The sequence below is a fragment of the Pseudophryne corroboree genome, chromosome 6 (genome assembly GCF_028390025.1).
Source record: "Pseudophryne corroboree isolate aPseCor3 chromosome 6, aPseCor3.hap2, whole genome shotgun sequence".
NCBI lineage: Eukaryota > Metazoa > Chordata > Amphibia > Anura > Myobatrachidae > Pseudophryne > Pseudophryne corroboree.
Genome location: NC_086449.1, coordinates 313,307,046 through 313,333,010, shown reverse-complemented (window position 1 = coordinate 313,333,010; position 25,965 = coordinate 313,307,046). Strand labels below are relative to the sequence as shown.

The window sequence follows — 25,965 nt, the reverse complement described above, 5'->3', positions numbered from 1 at the left end:
CCTACAGTGAAGCATGGTGGTGGCAGCATCATGCTGTGGGGATGTTTTTCAGCGGCAGGGACTGGGAGACTAGTCAGGATAGGGAGAAAGATGAATGCAGCAATGTACAGAGACATCCTGGATGTAAACCTGCTCCAGTGCGGTCTTGACCTCAGACTGGGGCTACTGTTCATCTATCAGCAGGACAATGACCCTAAGCACACAGCCAAGATATCAAAGGAGTGGCTTCAGGACAACTCTGTGAATGTCCTTGAGTGGCCCAGCCAGAGCCCAGACTTGAATTTGATTGAACATCTCTGGAGAGATCTGAAAATGGCTGTGCACCGACGCTTCCCATCCAACCTGATGGAGCTTGAGAGGTGCTACAAAGAGGAATGGGCGAAACTGGCCAAAGATAGGTGTGCCAAAAGATTTGAAGCTGTAATTGCTGCCAAAGGTGCATCAACAAATAATTGAGCAAAGGCTGTGAATACTCATGTACATGTGATTTCTTAGATTTTCATTATTAATCAATTTGCAAAAATCTCAAAAAAACTTTTTTCACATTGTCATTATGGGGTATTGTGTGTAGAATTTTGAGGAAAAAATGAATTTATTTCCATTTTGGAATAAGGCTGTAACATAACAAAATGTGGAAAAAGTGAAGCGCTGTGAATACTTTGCGGATGCACTGTACATTCAATTGATATTGGTAAGTAGTTCATCTGTTGTTGTATGAGTTGTTAGATGTTTTCTTTCAGTTTTCGTTCAGTTTAAGTGCAGGCTAAGTCCAGGCTTTGATATTAGGCTGATATTTGGCTGATTAAGCCTACACCCAGGCTTAATCAGCCTACTAAACTCCAATATGAACTAATACAAACATGTGTAAGCAGAGGCATCAGAATGGGGGGGGGGGGGGCAAGGAATCAGCATTCCCCCCCCCACCCCGCGTCCAAACATGTCAGAGGCGCAGGTGTGGGAGGGGTGGTGTTTACCCCCAGATCACCGCAGAGATTCTGACTTCAAAACTCTGGCGCCGCAGCGTGCTGTCCGTGTCCTGTCCAGACGGCTCTTCACAGACTCAGAAGCATTGCAGGGAGGAGGCGGGGATGTCCCAGCAGGCTCGACATGGCCACGTCTCCTACCAGTAATGCATCTGTGAGAGCCGGCTAGGACAGGACACGGGGCAGCACGCTGCAGCACCAGAGTTTTGAAGTCAGATTCTCCACAGTGATCTAGAGGTAAGCGCTCCCTGCATGGGGTGGGGGGGGGGGGATAATCGTGGGGGCATGAGCGCAAAAATTTATTTTTATCTACGGCATGCATTATATAAATTATTAACACATCCACTTTGTACAATTAATTGTCAACTATGTAAAATTATAATTATTAGCTACAAGCCTTTTTATGCATTTATTTGCTAACAATAATGTTTTTTTTTTCTGTTTCTTTTGTTGTCCAGGGAGGCTTCATGCCCTTTCCCAAAATGTTCACCAAGATCTCTACTGCATGTTCGGGAACCATCTTGAGACTGTGTAGAGTGATATGGTGGGAGACAGAAGTCTCCTGCTTAGCTCATATGAGAGATCCGGTTTTTACCTGCTCCACTCCATCACCAGTGTATATACAGTATAACAGTGAGTATCGCTGTACCTGCTATCTATCAATAAACCAACACCACTGGTTAAGTAACTAAGCTATTCATAGTTTAAGTCATCCACTGGTGTGTGCCTATATTACTCTAAAATATAAACACCTGCATACACATCATTCCCAACACATAGATGGTGCTAAAGTGTGATGTAGGCATCTTTGATTATTAACCCCACTGAACAAACTGTACGTTGTCACTGCTGACCTATTCAATGTCTTCATATCAGTGGCCAATGCTCCATGCGGATAAGTGACATCAAGGGGTCTATGTACTAAGCCTTAGAGAGAGATAAATTGGACGGAGATAAAGTACCAGCCAATCAGCTCCTACCTGTCATTTTTCAAACACAGTCTGTAAAACGACAGGAGCTGATTAGCTTATAATTTATCTCCATCCACATTATCTCCCTCCAAGATTTAATACATAGACCCCCTTGTCAGTTATTCAGTGTATAAGTTCCTCCTAACCATTGTCTCAAAGAACTGCCTAGGTTTGCCTAATTTAACCTAATGTAAATATAAATTATCATTATCACTTTCAATTTGATATTCCTGTTCTCTCATGAGGTTTCAATCTAAACGCTTAAATGCATGTGTTTTTAGTTCCATTTTAAGTTAATAATGAAATATAAGGTAAAGTGGAATTAGGTTAAACTAGACAGTAGAAAGGTTTAAAGCAATTTGATACCATACCTGGCAAACATTGTGTTAAATAGCACTCTCCATTCAGAAGCTTGTAGTTGGTCTTGCATTTCTGGCAGCTATTGGCATTGGTGCAAAGGTCGCAGTTCAGTGAGCATGAGTCACAAGTGTAGGTGTCACGCTCTTGGTAATATCCCCGTGGGCAGTGTACCTTACAGTGACTGCGATGAAGAAAACGCTCAGTTCCATCTTGATCTTCAAAATTGAAACATAGAATATAACAAGCATGAAAATATTTTCAGTACATGCAATTTTCTTTGTATAATCTATCCATCTATTTAGTGACACAGCCCTCTCCTGCCTGTCCTCCTACCTCTCTGTGGGTGTCCCCCCAAGATCTGTTCTTGGACTTCTATTTTACTCTTTTTTATCTTCTAATATCATCTCTATACTGACGACACTCAAATCTACCTTTCCTTCCCTGACCGCTCCCCCTCTCTCCTCACTCGTAACTCCAGCTACCTCTTTGCGATCTCTTCTTGGATGTCCCAATGCTTTCTTAAACTTAACATGTCTAAGATTGAGGTGATCTTCTTCCCACCCTCCTGCATAACCTCACCTCCTACAATTTCACTGCCTATTGATGGCACAACTATCACCTCTAGCCATCAAGTACGCTGTCTTGAAGTAATTCTTGATTCCTCCCTTTCCTTTAAACAACACATTCAGTATCTTTCACAGTCCTGCCGTTTCCATCTCAAAAATATTTACAGGATCAGACCCTTTCACACCCTGGATGCTATTAAGACCCTCATCCACTTATTAGTCAACTCCAGGTTAAACTACTGTAATCTTGTCCTATCGGGCCTCCATAACAAATGCCTCTCTCCACTACAATCATTCCTCAATGCAGCTGCCTGACTCATCTTCCTCTCCAAGCATACTACAACCACTTCCCCTCTCTTACAAGCCCTACACTGGCTTTCCTTCCCCTTTCAAATCCAATTCAATCTTCTCACATTCACTTAAAAAGCCTTTACATACCTGACCATATCTTCCTTTACAATGCCATCCGCCTTCTTCATGCCACAAATTTATGCTACGTCTCCTGTCAACTTATTACTTCCTCCCATTCCTGCCCCCAAAATGTTGCCCTTGGTGCTCCCTACCTCTCAAATTCTCTACCTCTGCCTTTCAAACTCTCCACAAAACTTTAAATGGGCTCTCAAAAGCCACTTCTTCATCAAAGCCAGCCATCTCTCATCCTAACCCTCTGCTATATTATTACAGATTCACCTGCCTTAACTGGCTGCAGCTGAATTGCTAGACTAAATTACTGCTGGAGTTGAACCGAAAACAGAAGCGAGGATGATGATTCAAAATAATATGTGTTGAAGCAGTATTGCAGATAAGGCATACAGGGTAACTGAGGAAGCAAAAAATGAAGAAACACACAAGCAGGTTACTTCACTTGGGCAAGGGTAACAGTCTCTGAAGAATGGTGGAGATGCAGTACAGGTTACTGGCTATGGCAAGGATTTAGGAACTGGACAAAGCAAACAGGAACTCAAAACTGCCTGAAAAACTGACTATGAACAACAAAACTTAACACGAGCTGAAACAAAACTATAGGAAAAGTAGAAGAAGAGTGACCGGGCGTGCAAACAGATAGGCAGCAACCTTCTGGTCAAAAGGTATCCCCAATACCACAATAAAATAGAAACACGTGTAAGTTAGACCAGATGCAGTGCGCTAATCTTTTAACAGCATAAAAAGTAGTACTTCCCTCAATATTCTTCTGTCGCAGGACTTTTGAAAGCTTCAAATGATAAGCTCCATATGTAGAAGAAAACGATTTTTCCAAAAATAGTGTAATACATTCAAACAATTTATTACATCACAATAAAATAAAATAAGAATAGCCGATATATTCTTTAGAGAAATAAAATCTCAATATAAAATGAGCAATAGTAAAGGTGGAGGTTTACCAGATTTTCGTAAGGTAAGGGCCTTTAAGATGTAAAGAGAGGAGTAACCGGCTCCGGAACCTGTCAGACTAAATGCAGCTAACCCTCTAATCCCCGGCCCAGATCACTTGATAATAATTTAAATCCACTGGTTAAAGTCGCCGATCGTCGACCGCTTTGACAAACCGTGGGAATACTATCTCTTTGTGGAAGGCTGATCAGACAAACGTAGAGTTTGGACTGTGGAGACAGGTTCCGGAGCCGGTTACTCCTCTCTTTACATCTTAAAAGCCCTTAATGTACTGTATTTACCAGTCTGCATTATTCTATACTAGATAGAGGGGTATCCAATTAGCCACGATTATGTGATCCATGATCTCAGCCAAGGTTACCAAACCTATCTCCTGAAAAATCAGCTTGTCGCGTCCTGTGCGCTCCCGTTTATCGTACCTATCCTACTCTAAAATGGCGATACAGGGATTCAAGCAATAATTCTAACCGTCAAAATCAGAGATAAGTATAGAAGAAAATGAAGAAATCTGCCTGTACCCCCCAAAAAGCCAAACTGACATAGGAAAACAGTATAGAAGTCTATTAGTGGCCATAATAAAACTATTTGGTGTAATCAGTGCCAGATTAAGGTCCCCATGGGCCTGGAGCTGAAATTTATGAAAGGCCTATTGTGTGCCTTGGCAGGATGTGTGACAAACGCTGCGGTGGGGGTGATCTAAATAGGGGGTGTGGCCTGTGCCATGGGTGTGGCTATCTCCATGGAGGTCATAGCTAGTGCCTACCTTCAACAACTAGAGGAGCAGAGAAACAGACACATACACACATACATACACTTGGCGATTCTCCGTGATGCATGGGACCGCTACACAAATACAAATGACATACTTCTCCAAAATACCAAGATTTTAGTGAGTCTTAAGATATACGGTAAGGCATTGGTACTAAGCAATTAAGTTTTCATATGACAATAATTTAAAAGGAAAACATTTTTTAAAGCATGTGATGCACAGGACTTTATGCTAACTTTCGGGAGTATCACCCCACTGGTCGTCGAAGTGGGAATTTTGAAGTGGGGTATGTGAAATGAAATTAAAGTACTGTTGCGCGCGCCAGGGGGCATGGCCACTGAAAAGGAGTGTGTCTTTAACAGTATATGCATTAGTGTGCCCCCTTCCCTCCTGCTCTGTATGTGCATCATTGTGTCTCCTCCTCTCCTAGCCTGTAGATGCATTAGTGTGGGTAGAACCTACTGTATATCCCCATCGCCTTAAGAACCTGGATGTGATCAGGTGAGGGCGGAGGTTGTCTTATGCCGTTACAGCATTTTTATTTTTTCTCCAATCTAGTTATTTACTTACTGTTTTTTTGGGGCTCAATTGTACCCTCACCACACTTTGGGCCTGGAGTCTTACTTTGCTTGCCACAGATTACTATTCCCAATGTAAGGTGACGTTGATCCAGTGCAATATGGGAAGTGTCCAGATAGTGATAAATAGGTTTTTCCCTTCTGTATCTCAAGTGTCGGCACTACATTCCTACAGGAATGTATGCTGACATACACACATAATGGGCCTGATTCAGAGCTGGATCCAATGTGTGTGTGTGTATATATATGTACTGTATTGGTGTATATATAGATCTATGGGGGTCATTCAGACCCGATCGCACGCTGCCTTTTTTCGCAGCCGTGCGATCGAGTCTGAACAGTGCATGCATGCGGTCCGCAATGCACACCGGCGATCGCAAGAAGATTGACAGGCAGAAGGCGTTCGTGGGTGGCAACTCACCGTTTTCTGGGAGTGTCCAGGAAATCGCAGGCGTGCCCGGCCGTTTCCAGGGAGGGTTCCTGACGTCAGCTCCATCCAGGATCTTCGCAGCGACTGAGTAAGTCCTGGGCTGTGCGGAAATTGCACAAACTTTCGTTTGTACAGCTCTCTGCACAGTCCATCGCACCCCTGTACAGCGATTCCCCCCTTCCCTGTAGGTGGCGATTACCTGGTCGCAGCAGTGCAAAAAATAGCCTGCGTGCGACCCGGTCTGAATTAGGCGCTCGCTCTCTCTCTCTCTATGTATATACAGTGGTCGAAGTGGAAATTTTGAAGTTGGGGTATGGAAAAGTGAAGGTTGTAATTATGCGTGCGCCTCGCTCTGGAAAAGAGGGTGCGGCCACTCAAAAGCGGGCATATCCATAAGTGTAGTGTACCACACCATATACCCCTTATACACTTTACGCACCGCAATAGTAGGCCCCCTTATACTATCTAGTACTGGTGCCCCTTACACATTATGTCACACGGAATGAGCCAAGATTCACATTATGCCACACAGTATGATCCAAAATTCACATTATGCCACACAGTATTAGCCAAAATTCACATGATATCACACAGTATGATCCAAAATTCACATTATGCCACAGAGTATGACCCAAAATTCACAATATGCCACAGAGTATGACCCAAAATTCACAATATGCCACAGAGTATGATCCAAAATTCACAATATGCCACAGAGTATGACCCAAAATTCACAATATGCCACACAGTATGATCCAAAATTCACAATATGCCACAGAGTATGACCCAAAATTCACAATATGCCACAGAGTATGACCCAAAATTCACAATATGCCACAGAGTATGATCCAAAATTCACAATATGCCACAGAGTATGACCCAAAATTCACAATATGCCACACAGTATGATCCAAAATTCACAATATGCCACAGAGTATGACCCAAAATTCACAATATGCCACAGAGTATGACCCAAAATTCACAATATGCCACAGAGTATGATCCAAAATTCACAATATGCCACAGAGTATGACCCAAAATTCACAATATGCCACAGAGTATGATCCAAAATTCACAATATGCCACAGAGTATGACCCAAAATTCACAATATGCCACACAGTATGATCCAAAATTCACAATATGCCACAGAGTATGACCCAAAATTCACAATATGCCACAGAGTATGACCCAAAATTCACAATATGCCACAGAGTATGATCCAAAATTCACAATATGCCACAGAGTATGACCCAAAATTCACAATATGCCACACAGTATGATCCAAAATTCACAATATGCCACAGAGTATGACCCAAAATTCACAATATGCCACAGAGTATGACCCAAAATTCACAATATGCCACAGAGTATGATCCAAAATTCACAATATGCCACAGAGTATGACCCAAAATTCACAATATGCCACACAGTATGATCCAAAATTCACAATATGCCACAGAGTATGACCCAAAATTCACAATATACTACACAGTATGATCCAAAATTCACATTATGTCACACAGCATGATCCAAAATTCACATTATGCCACACGGTATGAGCCGACATTCACATTATACCACACAGTATGATCCAAAATTCAGGGACAGGGAGAGTGACAGAGAGAGGGAGAGGGAGAGTGACAGCAGGGACAGGGAGAGTGACAGAGAGAGTGACAGCAAGCACAGGGAGAGTGACAGCAGTGACAGAGAGTGGCAGCAGTGACAGAGGGACAGGGAGAGTGACCGCAGTGACAGAGGGACAGAGGGAGTGACAGCAGTGACGGAGGGATAGAGAGTGACAGAGGGACAGGGAGAGTGACAGAGAGAGTGACAGCAGTGAAAGGGACAGAGAGTGACAGCAGTGACAGAGAGAGTGACAGCAGTGACAGAGAGAGTGACAGCAGTGACAGAGGGACAGCAGTGACAGAGGGACAGAGAGTGACAGCAGTGACAGAAAGCGTGACAGAGGGACGTAGGGAAGCAGGGTAACATTACCTAGTGAGCAGCGGAGGTGGGGAGGGGGCTGTGGTCGGCGGAGGTGCAGAGGCTGTAGTTGGCGGCGGGGAGAAGGCCCTTGGCAGCGGCGGTGGGGAGGAGAAGGCCCTGAGCGGCGGCGTAGCGGAGGAGACGGTTGCAGTGTGGAAAGGAGGCCTTCGGTGTGGCCCTGGTGTGGTCCCTACGACTGCCATAATTTTATGGGAGGGCACAGTATTATCTGCTAATACCCCCTCCCCCCCCCCCACCCCACAGTGGCATGCGGCATCCCTCCCCCCTCTCCATATCAGAAACAATATGCCATTTCTCTATTCTCTGCCCTCCCCTCACCTGTGCTACACAGAACCCCCCCCCCAAACGGTAGTACCCTGGTACACACTGCAGCCGGCATGACCAGCAGCCAGCTTCTCCCCACCTCCAGAAAAGCCTAGCATTCAGGCACCAACCGCCGCCTCCTCCCTCTCTTCATCCCGCCCTGCAGTGGCCGGCATTACACATGAACAACTGAAGGTAGCCGGCCGGGGAAAGGAAAGCAGCAGAGCTGCCCAGGCGGCGCATGTACGCAAACCCACGGACTCTCTCCCCCCCCCCCCCCCCTTCCCCCGCAGCTGCCAGCGGCTCCTTCCCCCTCACATCACAGCAGCAGCATCACTACGCTAATAGGCTGGGGGGAGGAGGCGCACGAGAAGAAAAGGGAGAGCGGCTCCTCCCCACGCTCCGACGGCGAGCCAGGTCTTCAATGTACAGTACAGACTAAGGCACTGTGTGGCGGCGGCGGCGGGTACAGTGCTGGTGGTGACGTGACGGCATACAATGAGTCAAAGTGACTCATTGTAATGCCGGCGTTTCACTGCGGCGGTCTGCTGGGCCTATTTTCAGTGGGGGGCCTGGAGCTGCAGCTCCATCCGCCCCATTGTTAATCCGGCCCTGGGTGTAATTAAATTGGGTCAAATATCCGATATAAGCATTTTTTTTTTAAATATAAAAAATGAAAGAAAGCAAAAAAATTTCAGCAAAATAAGTGTTCTCATTAAATTTGGGTTACATAAAAATGGGTATAAGTATATATTTGGGTTGGCTGGGAGGGGGGCTCTTGTGTGCACACGGATCCTGTTATGCGACATCCTGTTCTCTGGGCCACTGCCACACAGGATTTCAATAGAACACATTTCATTCATTGAAATGTATGTGTTCATAATGAAATCCTGCCGTCCTGTCATCCGGCCCAACCCAGCTTGCTGTGGTTGGATCCGCTGGCGGCAGGTAAGTGGGCAAAATTCTATTGTGCAATACTGGTAAATACTTAAAAAAAATTTTTGGGTGGAATGTAATCTAATAATTCACATTCTGGCAGCCATTTAACATTACAGCAAACCAATTGCCGCCCCCAAAGAGCGCCACATAAATATAGTTTATCCTAGGTAAAGGTGTGCACTGTGCACACACAGTGAGATATATCCTTTCGATTTTTACTATGTAGTCAAAATCACAAGGAAAGTTAGTGGAAATCGCAAGGAGTTAGGTAGCTTGCGATCCCAATTCGATCCCAATGCGTGGTCCCACGGGGTTGGTTTTGCAAGGCTAGATAGACTGTGCAGGCAAGTCAATCTTTACTATCTAGTGTACTATCTAGTACAAAGTATAGTCAAAACTGACACTTAGTCAAAATCGTACAGTCAAAATCGAAACTACAGATAGTCAAAATTGGTGCTTCTGGGATCTGGGGGGAGTTCAAGGGAAATCGCATATTCAAAATTAGACATAGGGGGTCATTCAGACCCAATCACTGCTGTGCGTTTTCGCAACAGCAGCGATTGGGTCTGAACTGCGCATGCGCCAGTGCACTCAGCCGACGGAGTCTTAGGCTAGCGATCGCCTCTGCCTGACTGACAGGCAGAGGCGGTCGCTGGGTGGGAGGGGGTGGGCTGGTGGCGTTTGGCAGCCATTTAGGGGGCGCGGTCTGGGAAACGCAGGCGTGCCTGGACCATTGGGGGGCGGGCCGTGGCAGCTGTGTGACGTCACCCCCATAGTCAAAGTGCAGGAAATGTGAAAGAGATTATTAGGAATTTATTTGTCCCTTCTTTACAACAGTCTAGCAGCATTGTAGAGAACATTGGGGGTCATTCCGAGCTGTTCGCTCGTTGCCGATTTTCGCTATGCTGCGATTGCTTCAAAATGCGCATGTTATTTAACTAAAAACTTAGTAGATTTGCTGTGGATTCTGCGGCACTTTTCAGTCGCTCTGCTGATCGGTGAGTGATTGACATTAAAGGGGCGTTTCTGGGTGGTAACTGAGCGTTTTCCGGGAGTGTGCTAAAAAACGCAGGCGTGTCAGGGAAAAACGCGGGAGTGTCTGGAGAAACAGGGGAGTGGCTGGCCGAACGCAGGGCGTGTTTGTGACGTCAAACCAGGAACTAAACGGACTGAGCTGATCGCAATCTGTGAGTAGGTCTGGAGCTACTTAGAAACTGCAAAGAATTATTTATTAGCAGTTCTGCTAATCTTTCGTTCGCTATTCTGCTATGCTAAGATACACTCCCAGAGGGCGGCGGCCTAGCGTGTGCAATGCTAAACGCAGCTAGCGAGCGAACAACTCGGAATGACCCCCCTTGTGCACTGCAATCAGCATTCACTTGTTTACTATCATTTACAATGCGAAACAACGGTGTAAAAAAATCTTTACAATGTATCGTGTTTGGCTTATTGTAGAAACGCATCTATTTTTAAACTTTTTGATAGATTTGTGAACATATGAAAAAAATATATGCACAAACTGTACATTTCTCTTACGTCCTAGTGGATGCTGGGAACTCCGTAAGGACCATGGGGAATAGCGGGCTCCGAAGGAGACTGGGCACTCTAAGAAAGAATTAGGACTACCTGGTGTGCACTGGCTCCTCCCTCTATGCCCCTCCTCCAGACCTCAGTTAGAATCCGTGCCCGGCTCGAGCTGGATGCACACTAGGGGCTCTCCTGAGCTTCTAGAAAAGAAAGTATATTTAGGTTTTTTATTTTCAGTGAGATCTGCTGGCAACAGACTCACTGCTACGAGGAACTTAGGGGAGAGAAGCGAACCTACCTGCTTGCAGCTAGCTTGGGCTTCTAGGCTACTGGACACCATTAGCTCCAGAGGGATCGAACAGCCTCGGTCGTCCGGTCCCGGAGCCGCGCCGCCGTCCCCCTTGCAGAGCCAGAAGCAAGAAGAACGTCCAGGAAATCGGCGGCTGAAGACTCCGGTCTTCATTAAGGTAGCGCACAGCACTGCAGCTGTGCGCCATTACTCCCCATGCACACCTCACACTCCGGTCACTGATGGGTGCAGGGCGCGGGGGGGGGGGCCTGGGCTGCAATGAGATTACCTTACATTGGCAATAAATACACATAATATAGTCATTAAGACTATATATGTGTAAAATCCCCTGCCATATATCCATAAAAAAAGCGGGAGAAGTCCGCTGTGAAGGGGGCGGGGCTATCTCCCTCAGCACACTGGCGCCATTTCCTCTCACAGCTCCGCTGGAAGGACGCTCCCCAGGCTCTCCCCTGCAGTTTCCAGGCTCAAAGGGTAAAAAAGAGAGGGGGGGCACTAAATTTAGGCGCAAATACTATATATATATATATATATATATATATATATATAGAAACAATGTAAAGGGCGGCACTCCAATGGATTTTGAAAAATAAACAGCTCACCAAGCCAGCTTCATTTCTTTCAACGTTTCAGGTGTCTTAAATAAAGACACCTGAAACGTTGAAAGAAATGAAGCTGGCTTGGTGAGCTGTTTATTTTTCAAAATCCATTGGAGTGCCGCCCTTTACATTGTTTCTGTTTGCTGGGCCTTGTAGTGCCACGGGAAGGCACCCTGGTATTCATTATCTGCTGTAGGAGTGCCGGTCGCATCTGGTGTTATATATATATATATATATATAGCTGCTACAGGGTAAAATCACTCATTATAGTGTACATCCCTGTGATTTATAGCGCTGTGGTGTGTGCTGGCATACTCTCTCTCTGTCTCCCCAAAGGACTTTGTGGGGTCCTGTCCTCAGTCAGAGCATTCCCTGTGTGTGTGCGGAGTGTCGGTACGGCTGTGTCGACATGTTTGATGAGGAGGCTTATGTGGAGGCGGAGCAGGTGCCGATAAATGTGATGTCACCCCCTGCGGGGTCGACACCTGAGTGGATGGATATGTGGAAGGAATTACGTGACAGTGTCAACTCCTTACATAAGAGGTTTGATGACATAGCAGATGTGGGACAGCCGGCTTCTCAGTCCGTGCCTGCCCAGGCGTCTCAAAAGCCATCAGGGGCTCAAAAACGCCCGCTACCTCAGATGGCAGACACAGATGTCGACACGGATACTGACTCCAGTGTCGACGACGATGAGACTAGTGTACATTCCAATAAGGCCATCCGTTACATGATTACGGCAATGAAAAATGTGTTGCACATTTCTGACATTTACCCTGGTACCACAAAAAAGGGTATTATGTTTGGGGAGAAAAAGCAACCTGTGGTTTTTCCCCCTTCTGAAGAGTTAAATGAAGTGTGTGATGAAGCGTGGGTTTCCCCCGATAAGAAACTGGTCATTTCCAAAAAGTTACTAACGGCGTACCCTTTCCCGCCAGAGGATAGGATACGTTGGGAGACATCCCCTAGGGTGGATAAAGCGCTCACACGCTTGTCAAAGAAGGTGGCACTACCGTCTCCGGATACGGCCGCCCTAAAGGAGCCTGCGGATAGAAAGCAGGAGGCTATCCTGAAGTCTGTATATACACACTCAGGTATTATACTGAGACCGGCTATTGCTTCAGCATGGATGTGCAGTGCTGCAGCTGCGTGGTCAGATTCCCTGTCTGATAACATTGATACCCTTGACAGGGACACTATATTGCTAACTGTAGAGCATATTAAAGACGTAGTCTTATACATGAGAGATGCACAGAGGGATATTTGCCAACTGGCATCTAGAATAAATGCAATGTCCATTTCTGCCAGGAGAGTATTATGGACTCGGCAGTGGACAGGTGATGCGGATTCTAAAAGGCACATGGAGGTTTTGCCTTACAAGGGTGAGGAATTGTTTGGGGATGGTCTCTCGTACCTCGTTTCCACAGCGACGGCTGGGAAGTCGACATTTTTACCCCATGTTCCCTCACAGCCAAAGAAAGCACCGTATTATCAGGTACAGTCCTTTCGGCCCCAGAAAGGCAAGCGGGTTAAAGGCGCGTCCTTTCTGCCCAGAGGCAGAGGTAGGGGGAAAAAGCTGCACCAAACAGCAAGTTCCCAGGAACAAAAGTCCTCTCCCGCTTCCTCTAAGTCCACCGCATGACGCTGGGGCCCCACAGGTGGAGCCAGGTGTGGTGGGGGCCCGTCTCCGGAACTTCAGCGACCAGTGGGTTCGCTCACGGGTGGATCCCTGGATTCTACAAGTGGTATCTCAGGGGTACAAGCTGGAATTCGAGACGTCTCCCCCTCGCCGTTTCCTCAAATCAGCCTTGCCAACTACTCCCCCAGACAGGTAGGCGGTGCTGGAGGCGATTCACAAGCTGTACTCCCAGCAGGTGATAACCAAAGTACCCCTCCTTCAACAGGGACGGGGTTACTATTCCACAATGTTTGTGGTACCGAAACCGGACGGTTCGGTGAGACCCATTTTAAATTTGAAATCCTTGAACACTTATATAAGAAGGTTCAAGTTCAAAATGGAATCGCTCAGGGCGGTTATTGCAAGCCTGGACGAAGGGGATTACATGGTATCACTGGACATCAAGGATGCTTACCTGCATGTCCCCATTTACCCTCCTCACCAGGAGTACCTCAGATTTGTGGTACAGAACTGTCATTACCAATTCCAGACGTTGCCGTTTGGTCTGTCCATGGCACCGAGGGTATTTACCACGGTAATGGCCGAAATGATAATACTCCTTCGAAAAAAGGGAGTTATAATTATCCCGTACTTGGACGATCTCCTTATAAAGGCGAGGTCCAGGGAACAGTTGTTGATCGGAGTAGCACTAGCTCGGGAAGTGCTACAACAGCATGGCTGGATCCTGAATATTCCAAAGTCGCAGCTGGTTCCTACAACGCGTCTACTGTTCCTGGGGATGGTTCTGGACACAGAACAGAAAAAGGTGTTTCTCCCGGAGGAGAAGACCAAGGAGTTGTCATCTCTAGTCAGAGACCTCCTAAAACCAAAACAGGTGTCGGTGCACCACTGCACGCGAGTCCTGGGAAAGATGGTAGCTTCTTACGAAGCAATTCCATTCGGAAGGTTCCATGCAAGGATCTTTCAGTGGGATCTGTTGGACAAGTGGTCCGGATCACATCTTCAGATGCATCGGCTGATAACCCTGTCTCCAAGGACCAGGGTGTCGCTGTTGTGGTGGCTGCAGAGTGCTCATCTTCTAGAGGGCCGCAGATTCGGCATACAGGACTGGGTCCTGGTGACCACGGATGCCAGCCTTCAAGGTTGGGGGGCAGTCACACAGGGAAGAAACTTCCAAGGACTATGGACGAGTCAGGAGACTTCCCTACACATAAATATTCTGGAACTAAGGGCCATTTACAATGCCCTAAGTCAGGCAAGACCCCTACTTCAACACCAGCCGGTGCTGATCCAGTCAGACAACATCACGGCGGTCGCCCATGTAAACCGTCAGGGCGGCACAAGAAGCAGGATGGCGATGGCAGAAGCCACAAGGATTCTCCGATGGGCGGAAAATCATGTGTTAGCACTGTCAGCAGTGTTCATTCCGGGAGTGGACAACTGGGAAGCAGACTTCCTCAGCAGGCACGACCTCCACCCGGGAGAGTGGGGACTTCATCCAGAAGTCTTCCAAATGATTGTACACCATTGGGAAAGGCCACAGGTGGACATGATGGCGTCCCGCCTCAACAAAAAGCTAAAAAGATATTGCGCCAGGTCAAGGGACCCTCAGGCGATAGCTGTGGACGCTCTAGTGACACCGTGGGTGTACCAGTCGGTTTATGTGTTCCCTCCTCTGCCTCTCATACCCAAGGTACTGAGAATAATAAGAAGGAGAGGAGTAAGAACTATACTTGTGGTTCCGGATTGGCCAAGAAGAGCTTGGTACCCAGAACTTCAAGAAATGATCTCAGAGGACCCATGGCCTCTGCCGCTCAGACAGGACCTGCTGCAGCAGGGGCCCTGTCTGTTCCAAGACTTACCGCGGTTGCGTTTGACGGCATGGCGGTTGAACACCGGATCCTAAAAGAAAAGGGCATTCCGGAGGAAGTCATTCCTACGCTGATTAAAGCTAGGAAAGATGTGACCGTAAGACATTATCACCGCATATGGCGAAAATATGTTGCTTGGTGTGAGGCCAGGAAGGCCCCAACGGAGGAATTTCAGCTCGGTCGATTTCTGCACTTCCTACAGTCAAGAGTGACTATGGGCCTAAAATTGGGTTCCATTAAGGTCCAGATCTCGGCTCTGTCGATTTTCTTCCAAAAAGAACTGGCTTCACTGCCTGAAGTTCAGACTTTTGTTAAAGGAGTGCTGCATATTCAGCCCCCTTTTGTGCCTCCAGTGGCACCATGGGATCTCAACGTGGTGTTGGATTTCCTAAAGTCGCATTGGTTTGAGCCACTTAAAACCGTGGAGCTAAAATACCTCACATGGAAAGTGGTCATGCTGTTGGCCTTGGCGTCGGCCAGGCGTGTATCAGAATTGGCGGCTTTGTCATGTAAAAGCCCTTATCTGATTTTTCATATGGATAGGGCGGAATTGAGGACTCGTTCGCAATTCCTTCCTAAAGTGGTTTCAGCTTTTCATGTGAACCAACCTATTGTGGTGCCTGCGGCTACTCGGGACTTGGAGGATTCCAAGTTACTGGACGTAGTCAGGGCCCTGAAAATATATGTTTCCAGGACGGCTGGAGTCAGGAAAACTGACTCGCTATTTATCCTGTATGCACCCAACAAGCTGGGTGCTCCTGCTTCTAAGCAGACTATTGCTCGCTGGATCTGTAGCACGATTCAACTTGCACATTCTGCGGCTGGACTGCCGCATCCTAAATCTGTAAAAGCCCATTCCACGAGGAAAGTGGGCTCTTCTTGGGCGGCTGCCCGAGGGGTCTCGGCTTTACAACTTTGCCGAGCTGCTACTTGGTCGGGTTCAAACACATTTGCAAAATTCTACAAGTTTGATACCCTGGCTGAGGAGGACCTTGAGTTTGCTCATTCGGTGCTGCAGAGTCATCCGCACTCTCCCGCCCGTTTGGGAGCTTTGGTATAATCCCCATGGTCCTTACGGAGTTCCCAGCATCCACTAGGACGTCAGAGAAAATAAGAATTTACTCACCGGTAATTCTATTTCTCGTAGTCCGTAGTGGATGCTGGGCGCCCATCCCAAGTGCGGATTGTCTGCAATACTTGTATATAGTTATTGCCTAACTAAAGGGTTATTGTTATGAGCCATCTGTTCGTGAGGCTCAGTTGTTGTTCATACTGTTAACTGGATATAGTATCACGAGTTGTACGGTGTGATTGGTGTGGCTGGTATGAGTCTTACCCGGGATTCCAAATCCCTTCCTTATTGTGTCAGCTCTTCCGGGCACAGTTTCCCTAACTGAGGTCTGGAGGAGGGGCATAGAGGGAGGAGCCAGTGCACACCAGGTAGTCCTAATTCTTTCTTAGAGTGCCCAGTCTCCTTCGGAGCCCGCTATTCCCCATGGTCCTTACGGAGTTCCCAGCATCCACTACGGACTACGAGAAATAGAATTACCGGTGAGTAAATTCTTATTTTTTATAAAATCTGATTTAGAAAGACCGTTATATATTCATGAGTATTGGATATATGGGAATATAACCTGTGGTGAGTGATGTGAGCCACCGGGCCTGACGCATGGCGAGGGGACTCACTGACTCACTGCCGGGATTCCAGCAGACAGGATGCCACTGTAGGTATAGTAACAGCCAGAATCACGTTTATTGGGATAGCATATGTATAACTCTATAATGACGTTTAACATTTTGCACGGAGAAAGAGTTTCTGCAGTCGACAGCTTTGACAACTTTGCTTCCTGGCTTCCTCACTTCCTCTCTTCCGACATTCCCTCCCTTCCATTATCCTAGGCGACTTCAACATCCCAATTGATATCCCAATAAATCCTCTCTAAACTTCTTAACCTTACATCTTCACTCGGACTCTCCCAGTGTACCTCCTCTCCCTCCCACGTGAATGGGAGCTCACTGGATCTGGTCTTCACTCACCGCTGTGATATTTCTGATTTCTCCAACTCCCCATTTGCCTTCTCAGACCACCACCTGCTCTCCTTTAACTTATCTCTCTGCTACGCCATCTCTACCTCCTAAGCCTACCATCACTAAACGCAACATTTCCCTATCCTCCGTACTCGATTCACTTCCCTCTCCTATACTGTCTCTCTTGTGCCCTGAAGAAGCCACATCCCTATACAGTGGTTCTCTTACTTCTGCTCTTGACTCTATCGCTCCAACAACCACTGTTCACCCTCACAGATCAACACTTCAACCCTGGCACACCAAATGCACCAGATATTTGCATAAATGCTCACGTACTGCTGAGCGACAGTACAGGAAATCAAGCTCTAAGGCAGACATCCTCCATTTCAAACGGGTGGTCTTCAGTTTGCCGGCTTTCGGGATCCCGGCACACAGTATACCGGCGCCGGAATCCCGACAGCCGGCATACCGACACTTTTTCTCCCTCTTGGGGGTCCACGACTCCCCTGGAGGGAGAATAGATAGGAAGCGCCACCGTGCCCACAGCGTGGCGAGCGCAGCGAGCCCGCAAGGGGCTCATTTGCTCTCGCCCAGCTGTCGGTATGCCGGCGGTCGGTAATCTGGCACCGGTATTCTGGTCACCAGGAGCCCGGCCGCCGGCATACACTACTACACCCATTTCAAACTTATGCTCTCTCCCTTTAGTGCAGCCCTTTCCCTTGCTAAACAGTCATACTTTAAAATTCTCATATCCTCCCAGTCTTCCAACCCCCGGCGCCGCTTTGCCACTTTCAACTCCCTCCTCTGCCCACCCCCACCTCATCTCCCCCCCTCACTCTCTGCTCTTGACTTTGCCACTTATTTCTCATCCAAAATTGACTCCATACGTCAGGACATCACATCCCACCCACATCCTATCCCCAACCACCCCTTCCCTCTTACCAACTCTGACATCTTTCTCCCATGTATCTGGTGAGAAATTCATGGCCCTTATCTGTTCCTCACCCCCTCCATCTCCCCACTTGACCCTATCCACTCCCGCCTCCTCTGCTACCTCTCTCTCTCTGCCTGTTCCCATCTTGCCCACCTCCTCAATCTCTCCCTCTCATCAGGCACTGTCCCTTCTGCCTTCAAGCATGCACTCATCTACCCTATTTTTAAAAAAACCTACCCTTGATCCACACACTCTCTCCAACTATCAACCCATCTCTCTCCTTCCTTTTGCCTCCAAACTCCTTGAGCGTATTGTCTATAACTGCCTTTCTTTCCTCCCACTCACTATTTGACCCATTCCAGTCTGTCTTCCATCTTCTCCACTCCACTGAAACTGCCCTCACAAAAGTCTGCAATAACCTCCTATCTGCTAAATCCAAGGGTAACTACTCGTTGCTTATTCTCCTTGACCTCTCTGCTGCTTTTGACACTGTGGACCACCCTCTCCTTCTGCAAATCCTTCACTCCCTTGGTCTGCATGATACTGCTCTCTCCTGGCTACCTTCTTACCACTATGACCGTTCCTTCTCTGTCTCCTCTCATAGCTCCACCTCCCCCCCACTTCCACTAACTGTAGGTGTCCCACAAGGCTCTGTTCTTGGTCCTCTTCTTTTCTCTCTCTACACATCCTCTTTTGGAAAACTCATTAGCTCTTTTGACTTACAATATCATCTCTATGCTGATGATACTCATATCTACCTTTCCTCCTCTGACCTCTCTCCTGCTCTCCTCTTTTGTGTATGCAACCGTCTCTCTGCTATCTCTTCTTGGATGTCCCAGCACTTTCTTAAACTTAACATGTCTAAGACTGAGCTGATCATCGTCCCGCCCTCCCGAACAACCTCACATCCCACAAATACATTATCTATAGATGGCACTACTATCTCCTCTAGTCCCCAAGTGTGTCGTCTTGGAGTAATCATCGACTCCTCCTTCAAACTACACATTCAGCACTTATCACAAACCTGTCATTTTCATCTCAAAATTATTTCTAGGATCAGACCATTTCTTATCCAGGATGTTACTAAGATCATTATCCACTCACTGGTCGTCTCCAGACTGGACTACTGCAATCTCCTTCTGACTGGCATCTCTAACACATACATCTCTCCACTCCAATCTATCCTCAATGCTGCCTCCCTGATCCTGTTACTCACCAAACGCACTACATCCACCTCCCCTCTCTTACTAGCCCTTCACTGGCTCCCCTTCCCCTTTAGAATACATTTCAAGCTTCTCACACTCACTTACAAAGTCCTCACCCACTCATCTCCCAGTTACATCTCTGACCTTATCTCCCTTTACACTCCCACCCGTCCTCTTCGCTCTGCTAATGCACACCGCCTCTCCTGACTTCTGATTACCTCCTCCCACTCCTACCTCCAAGATTTTGCATGTGCTGCTCCCTTTTTCTGGAATTCTCTACCTCTCCCCTTCAGGCTTTCCACCTCTCTACAAAACTTCAAGCAGGCTCTCAAGACATACTTCTTCACCAAACCCAGCCAAATCTCATCCTAAGCCTTCTGTGGCCCACGCTCACTTTCTACCCCATCTGTGTCACCCCTGTTTTCGTGCTCCTCCCCTTTAGAATGTAAGCTCTCACGAGCAGGGTCCTCTTGCCTCATGTGCTTTTACGTCTCTTACTTAACCTATCTTCTTTTCAATACTCCCTTTGATGGCACCAAATCCTTCGGTATTCTGCCACCCTGATACTTATTTCAGTGCTGTTTACTGATGCAGCTATGTTTATATAATCCCTGCACTTTTCCTATATTGTATTGAACCATAAGTCATTGTCTTCATGTTTTGCTTATTTGTTTACTCTGTAATTGGGATCCCTTGTGGCACCATAAAAATAAATGATGATGATAATAATAATAATAATAATAATAATAATAATGAAGACACACACTACAGCAGAGTTTCACACTCCGTCATTACAGTCCAAGTTTTAAGGATATTCATGCTTGAGCACAGGTGACTTAATTAGTCAGGTTGGGTACAAAAACCAGGCTGTCACAGTCTAGATGCAGACACAGCTTAGTAAGTATATTAACCTTACCCCTAACCCTAACCCACCCGTCCCTCAGTCTAACTGTATCCATTCTCTCCCACAGCTTAGTCATAAAACCCCCCACCACCACCCCTTCCCCCCCGCCCCCAACGCCACCTAACCCTAACCTCCCACTCCCCCTAATGCCTAACCCTAAACCCAATACTTATCCATCAGTATTCTGACCATCAAGATTCCGCTATCAGTATTCTGTGAGGATCCTGACCGCATCCCACACAATCAATTTTATTTAATCATCTGGACTTAAGCATGGATATCCTGAAAATCTGGACTGTAATGGTGGAATCTCTGCACTACAGCATTACCACCACAAATAGAAGCAAAAACTATACATGCATTGCTACTTCAATATGAAGTTATTTTGAATAGTTACCACTATCCATTTATCAATTGCATACGATTAGAATTTTCAAATGTCCAATTCTTACCGCTTTTGTTATAATTATGTCAAAATATAATAGTATCATAATTTTGACACAGTTTATATAAATTTTGTTTCTGCTACACTTACATAACTTGACTGTTACTAAAATATATATACTGAATATAATTGTTTGATAACCCTTTTTCGCAGATCTATATCTACCACATCACTGTGAAATTCCTAACTTGGCTCCACATAGCCTGCAGAAGTCAGTGCAAATGAATCACTTTTATCTGCTAAACTCCCAAAAACACCCCTTTATGTACGCTAGCCATCACTGCCCTAGACCTAATCTCTAAAAAATAGGCTGTCTTAGATCAGTGTTGTTCCTACATATTGCTTTTCTCTCTACCTACATCAAACTCCCACCTACTGTACAAGACTTTTCCGATGCCACTACACACATGTGGACTCACTACCATACTCAATCAGACTGTCCCCCAGACTTCAGTTCTCTAAATGCTCCATTCTTAGTCCTACCACTTTCACACCAAATTATCGGATCCAGCCTGGGTCACTGACACCGGTTTCATGCCATATCATAGCTACTTGAAACCCATTCACAAAGCAGGTTGAACCCAGGTTATTGCTGGAGCTTCTCCTTTGCCAGCGCTTGGAGATGACATCATCTCCAAGTGCTGGTGAGCTGGCTCTCCATAGAGTATTAACAGGACCCAGGTCAGATGACCTGGGCTACCCATTCACACTGCCCCATAACCTGTGTTCTCCCCATATCCAACCCTGCAAACTACCTGGGTTGGATTCCCGGGTCACTAGACCTGGGTTCTTTTTTGGGGATCTTTTCACACTGAGCCGTGACGTGGGATAATCCAGCAATAACATGGGTTATTGCGGTGGTTACGAAAGGGGTATTAGTCTTACTCATCTCTCTCATTTCAGCACTATCCTCCTTCTACTAGACTGCAGGTTCTCACAAGCAGGGCTTTTTGTTTTCACATCTGCACTTATTTTGTCTATATTGTATGTGTTATGCTGTTCACACTGTCCACTGTTAACATTGTGACATTTTACAAATTAATAATAATAATAATAATAATAATAATAATAATAAAAATGTATTACCAATTTATCCACTATCATTAAAAACACATTTTTCTTTTCATAGTACTTGCTTTGTTCTATCTTTATATGGAATAATGTGTCCTCTCTGTCAACTGAAGGATATTAAAAGTATCCATGAATTAAATGTAAATGCCCAAGAATGGCAAGTGCTTTCCTGCAGGTCATTGGATTCACTCCTTCCCCAAATGACACCCCTCTCACTGTGCTGTGCCTCTTCTCATTACTGCGTTCCTTACATCCTTGAACCATAGGAGGGATAACCCAGCACCATCTGCTAATTACTCACCTTCTGAAGCAGTGTCTTCTGCATCCAGCCTTGGGAGCCGGATCTTCTGCAGAAGGGTGAGTATGTGATGTGTGTGGAGTGTCTGTCAGTGTGCATGAGTGTGTGAGTGACCCTCGCTCCACTGGTGTATCTATAATGGGTGCAAGGTGTGCTGTGCATACAGGCCCCTACAGGGCCGTTCTGCCCATCTGGCACTTCTGGCAAATGCCAAAAGGGCTGGTTCTGTCACAAAGAGAGCTGGGAAGGCCATGCGCATCTCTCTGGTCTGGTCGCTCCCCCGCCATCATAGAAATGGAAGCACGCCGTGAGTCCATGCCCCTCTGACTCACTGCGCGCCCCATGTGCCTTCGCCGCAGGCATGCACGTGTGCAAGCACAGGCCAGGGCCGATTTCAGCCCCCAGTCCATCCTTGGGCCCTTGGGTCCAGGGGGGGCCCATACACCGCACCCCCTGCACCCATTAAAGCAAACTCACCGCTCCATCAGCCAAGCGCCGTCTGCAGAGCTACAGAAATCACTGGGAAAATGACCACTGCAGCCATTTTCTGGTTATTCATGCATGCACAATTAATTGAAATATCCCCAGTAACGCGGTGCACTGCAGGCACCATATTACTGGAGACTTGCACATGCGAAGTAGCCTCTTGTGCAATGGCAGAGTCTACTGCTTGGCTGGAGTGGAGGGGGCCCAATCAGAGCCTGCATACAGGCTCCCTCCTCTTAAAGCGCTTGTGCCTCGTCCCAACTGAATTCCCCCTATGTCTCTATGGGCAGGATGCATAAAGCATCACATACATCCCAACACTCCTCTCAAGGGGTGGTATTCATGTGACCGGCGGTCGGGAGACCGACAGTCACATGACCTCCTCCGGCATCCCGACCCCTCACTATCCCGATGGTCGGCATGCCGACCAACAGGGACTATTTCCACTCGTGGGTGTCCACGACACCCATAGAGTGGGAATAGTACCCCCGTAGGTCGCCACCGAGCCCACAGCATGGCGAGCACAGCGAGCCCGCAAGGGGCTTGCTGCACTCGCCCCTCCCCGCCGGGATCCCGGCATCGGTATGCTGCCGGGATCCCGGCATCGGTATGCTGCCGGGATCCCGGCATCGGTCAGCCATACTGCAGCCATACTACACCCCTCGCAAGCATAGCGGTGTTTATGCCAACAGGGTCCATGCTCCAGAATATACCACATTCCAGAGCTTGGTACATATGACAAATGCGGCCAAACATCCAAAAACTAAATTTTCGGAGGTTTGACTGCAAAATTACCTTTGATGCATCCCGTCCTATAAGGTTTCAAACACCACCGCCCCTCCCCCATTCTAAATTGTGCTGGTGTAATTGAGGGCGTGTATGAAATGTCGGCTGTCGGGGTGCTGGTGGTCAGGAGACCGACAGCGGCATTCTAGCAATCAAAATCCTGACAAAAGTTGGTAAGTAGCCTAACCCTCCCCCTACCCTAACCCTCTCTTTTAGGTGCCTCACCGTAACCCACCCCTCCCTATCGTAGTACTTACCTACCCCGCTGTGTCAACAATCGGGATCCCGGCAGTCAGGATTCTGACGTCTGTGTTCTGGCCCCTTTTCAGACCCTGGTGTCTGCATTCCATTGTGTGTCGGGATTCTGACACTGGTATCTCATTCTCTGGGATTCCGACCGTCGGGTTTGTAATTGCATCCAGTAATTGTGGCTAGTTGGAGAACACTTTACACATTTTGGTGAGCTACCTAGTGATGAATCCTTCTGTATGGATATAGAACATCCCATTCAATTTCTTAGGGGTCTATTTACCAAGCCTTTGGGTTTGAAAAATTACAGTTAGGAGCCGATTGGCTGGTACTTTATCTCTGTCCACTTTATCTGAATCCGAGGTTTAGTAAATAGACCTCTATATATCTTGGGTGTTACAGTACTTGCCCAATAACACATTTATGTATGTAACCATCTACTGTCGCTCAACACCTTATGTATATTCAGGGTCACATTATGGGCCTGCGCTGCCCCTCTCTATGGATACCTCTAACTAGTTATAGAACAGAGATATTGCAATTCCCATACTCTACTTCTCCCTCATCCCCACTGATGCAGAGCTACAGTTAGATCAAATCTGTTACAGAGAGGTCAGGGAAAACTCTTAATACCTTGTCCCCCTAGTCCCCCTCTTTAGGTGAAATATTTTATTTTCCTTCTTTGGGATAAGGGTATACATGTATATATATTGTATACGTAAGAATGCTGTATGCCTCCCCTTTTCTTTTCCTCATTCACCGTTATTTATTGAAAATCAATAAAAGCTCATTTATAATGCAAACCCATTTCTATTGAACACTGATGATAATATATATATATATATATTTTTTTTTTATAAAGGCATTTAGACATATACTAGCATGACCTCTGTAGAGCTGTATATGATAAAAAAAATTACACCATTATTGCATTAGCAATAACCTAACACAGATAAAACATAAAACATGTTCTTTTTTTGTTTTGTTTTTATACAAAAATAGTACATATAATTGATTTAATTTTATCTGCTGACTTATCGTTAATTGTGTCGGTTCACATTGTAATGTGTATTCTTGAATACATATCGGTATGTTTGGCATCATTTATTTTATATATATTATTAACATTATTGCATTGCATACCAATAATAGTAAGGAACACAACAGTAAAGTGACATTTCTACAGAATAGAGCATAAAAGTTTTGTATACTTTAATGTTACTCTAATTATAAATAAAATGTAATATGTTATCATTATTACCCTATTATTGGTGCTCCCCATTTATTTGTTTTTTACTGTATGTTTTAGTCTTAAATGATCAGAAGAAAGATGTCCCCAATCTTTATTCTTTTGCATAGATTTTTTATACGCATATACTTTTTATGAATAACTGGCTAAATATAAAAGAAGCATTCTGTGCAGATGTTATTAGCAGCACCAATCAATGCCAAAACCCTTTGTTTTAAAAGATAAGTAAAACTCAAATTTTACTACTTACCTGTAGGTTTTATAATACATTTGGTTACGATCAAGGTTAATGCGTTACCAGTACTAGTCACATACACTTCACTTACCTATGCCACACTCTGTGCATTCATATAGCTCCTGCCCATTGCATTCCTCACAGCTTGGATGGCAGTTTATACACTGAGCATTAAGTACAAACTGTCCATTAGGGCACAACATGGCTGATAAGAGAACGCATCCATGGAAAAGCAGCAGCACAAAGATGCATAACTTTGTTGTTACTAACTCCATTTTCCTTGCAGACTTTCACTGCAAGGTGTCTTATGAGTGCCGACCAACAGGTGCAACCTTACAATGGACTGAAAGTGAGGTTTTCCTTGAAAGAACTGCAGTATGAAATAGGAGCACAGACTGGTCAAACTGGTTTTGTCCTCTTCTCTGAACTGTTCAGATCAAATTCCAGAGTTATTCAGGGAAAACAAAATGACCAGGGAAGAAAAGGCACACATTTTCCTGCACTGAGCTATTTGTGTTATAGGAAGGGTTGTGCAGTATCCTCGGTATCTGTTTGTTCTAGAGTTGGCTGATACAGATTAAATACTTATACAGAAGCTATTACTTCCTTTGTTCTGCCATTTCACACAGATTTACATTGTGATAATCTTTACCAATGGTGTTCATCTGTCAGTTTATTTTTGTTGTAAAAAAAAAAGCAAAAACAGGCAGTATAAATCATACTTGCCAACTCTTACTGATTTTCCGGGAGACTCCCTGAAATAGTAGAAATCTCCCTGACTCCCTGGAGAGTCTAGAACTCTCCCCGATTGCATCTTACCCCCATTATGT

General features: G+C 46.1%; 1 protein-coding gene and 1 long non-coding RNA gene across 2 annotated transcripts in view; one reads left to right on the top strand and one right to left on the bottom strand.

Moving 5' to 3' along the window:
• Positions 1–4,189, top strand: part of LOC134932132 (uncharacterized) — a 154,602-nt gene extending 150,413 nt beyond the window's left edge. Inside the window, exons 2-3 of the long non-coding RNA XR_010179249.1 lie at positions 1,442–1,616; positions 3,565–4,189. This is a non-coding gene — a long non-coding RNA (uncharacterized LOC134932132). The remainder of the gene's footprint in view (positions 1–1,441; positions 1,617–3,564) is intronic.
• LOC134932131 (proprotein convertase subtilisin/kexin type 5-like) overlaps positions 1–25,511 on the bottom strand; it is a 420,509-nt gene extending 394,998 nt beyond the window's left edge. The window contains exons 1-2 of the mRNA XM_063926251.1: positions 25,227–25,511; positions 2,326–2,529 (exon numbers count right to left, since the gene is read on the bottom strand). Of these exons, the coding sequence (XP_063782321.1) occupies positions 2,326–2,529; positions 25,227–25,410 (388 nt within the window). The 5' untranslated portion in view covers positions 25,411–25,511. The remainder of the gene's footprint in view (positions 1–2,325; positions 2,530–25,226) is intronic.
• Positions 25,512–25,965: the final 454 nt, after the last annotated feature.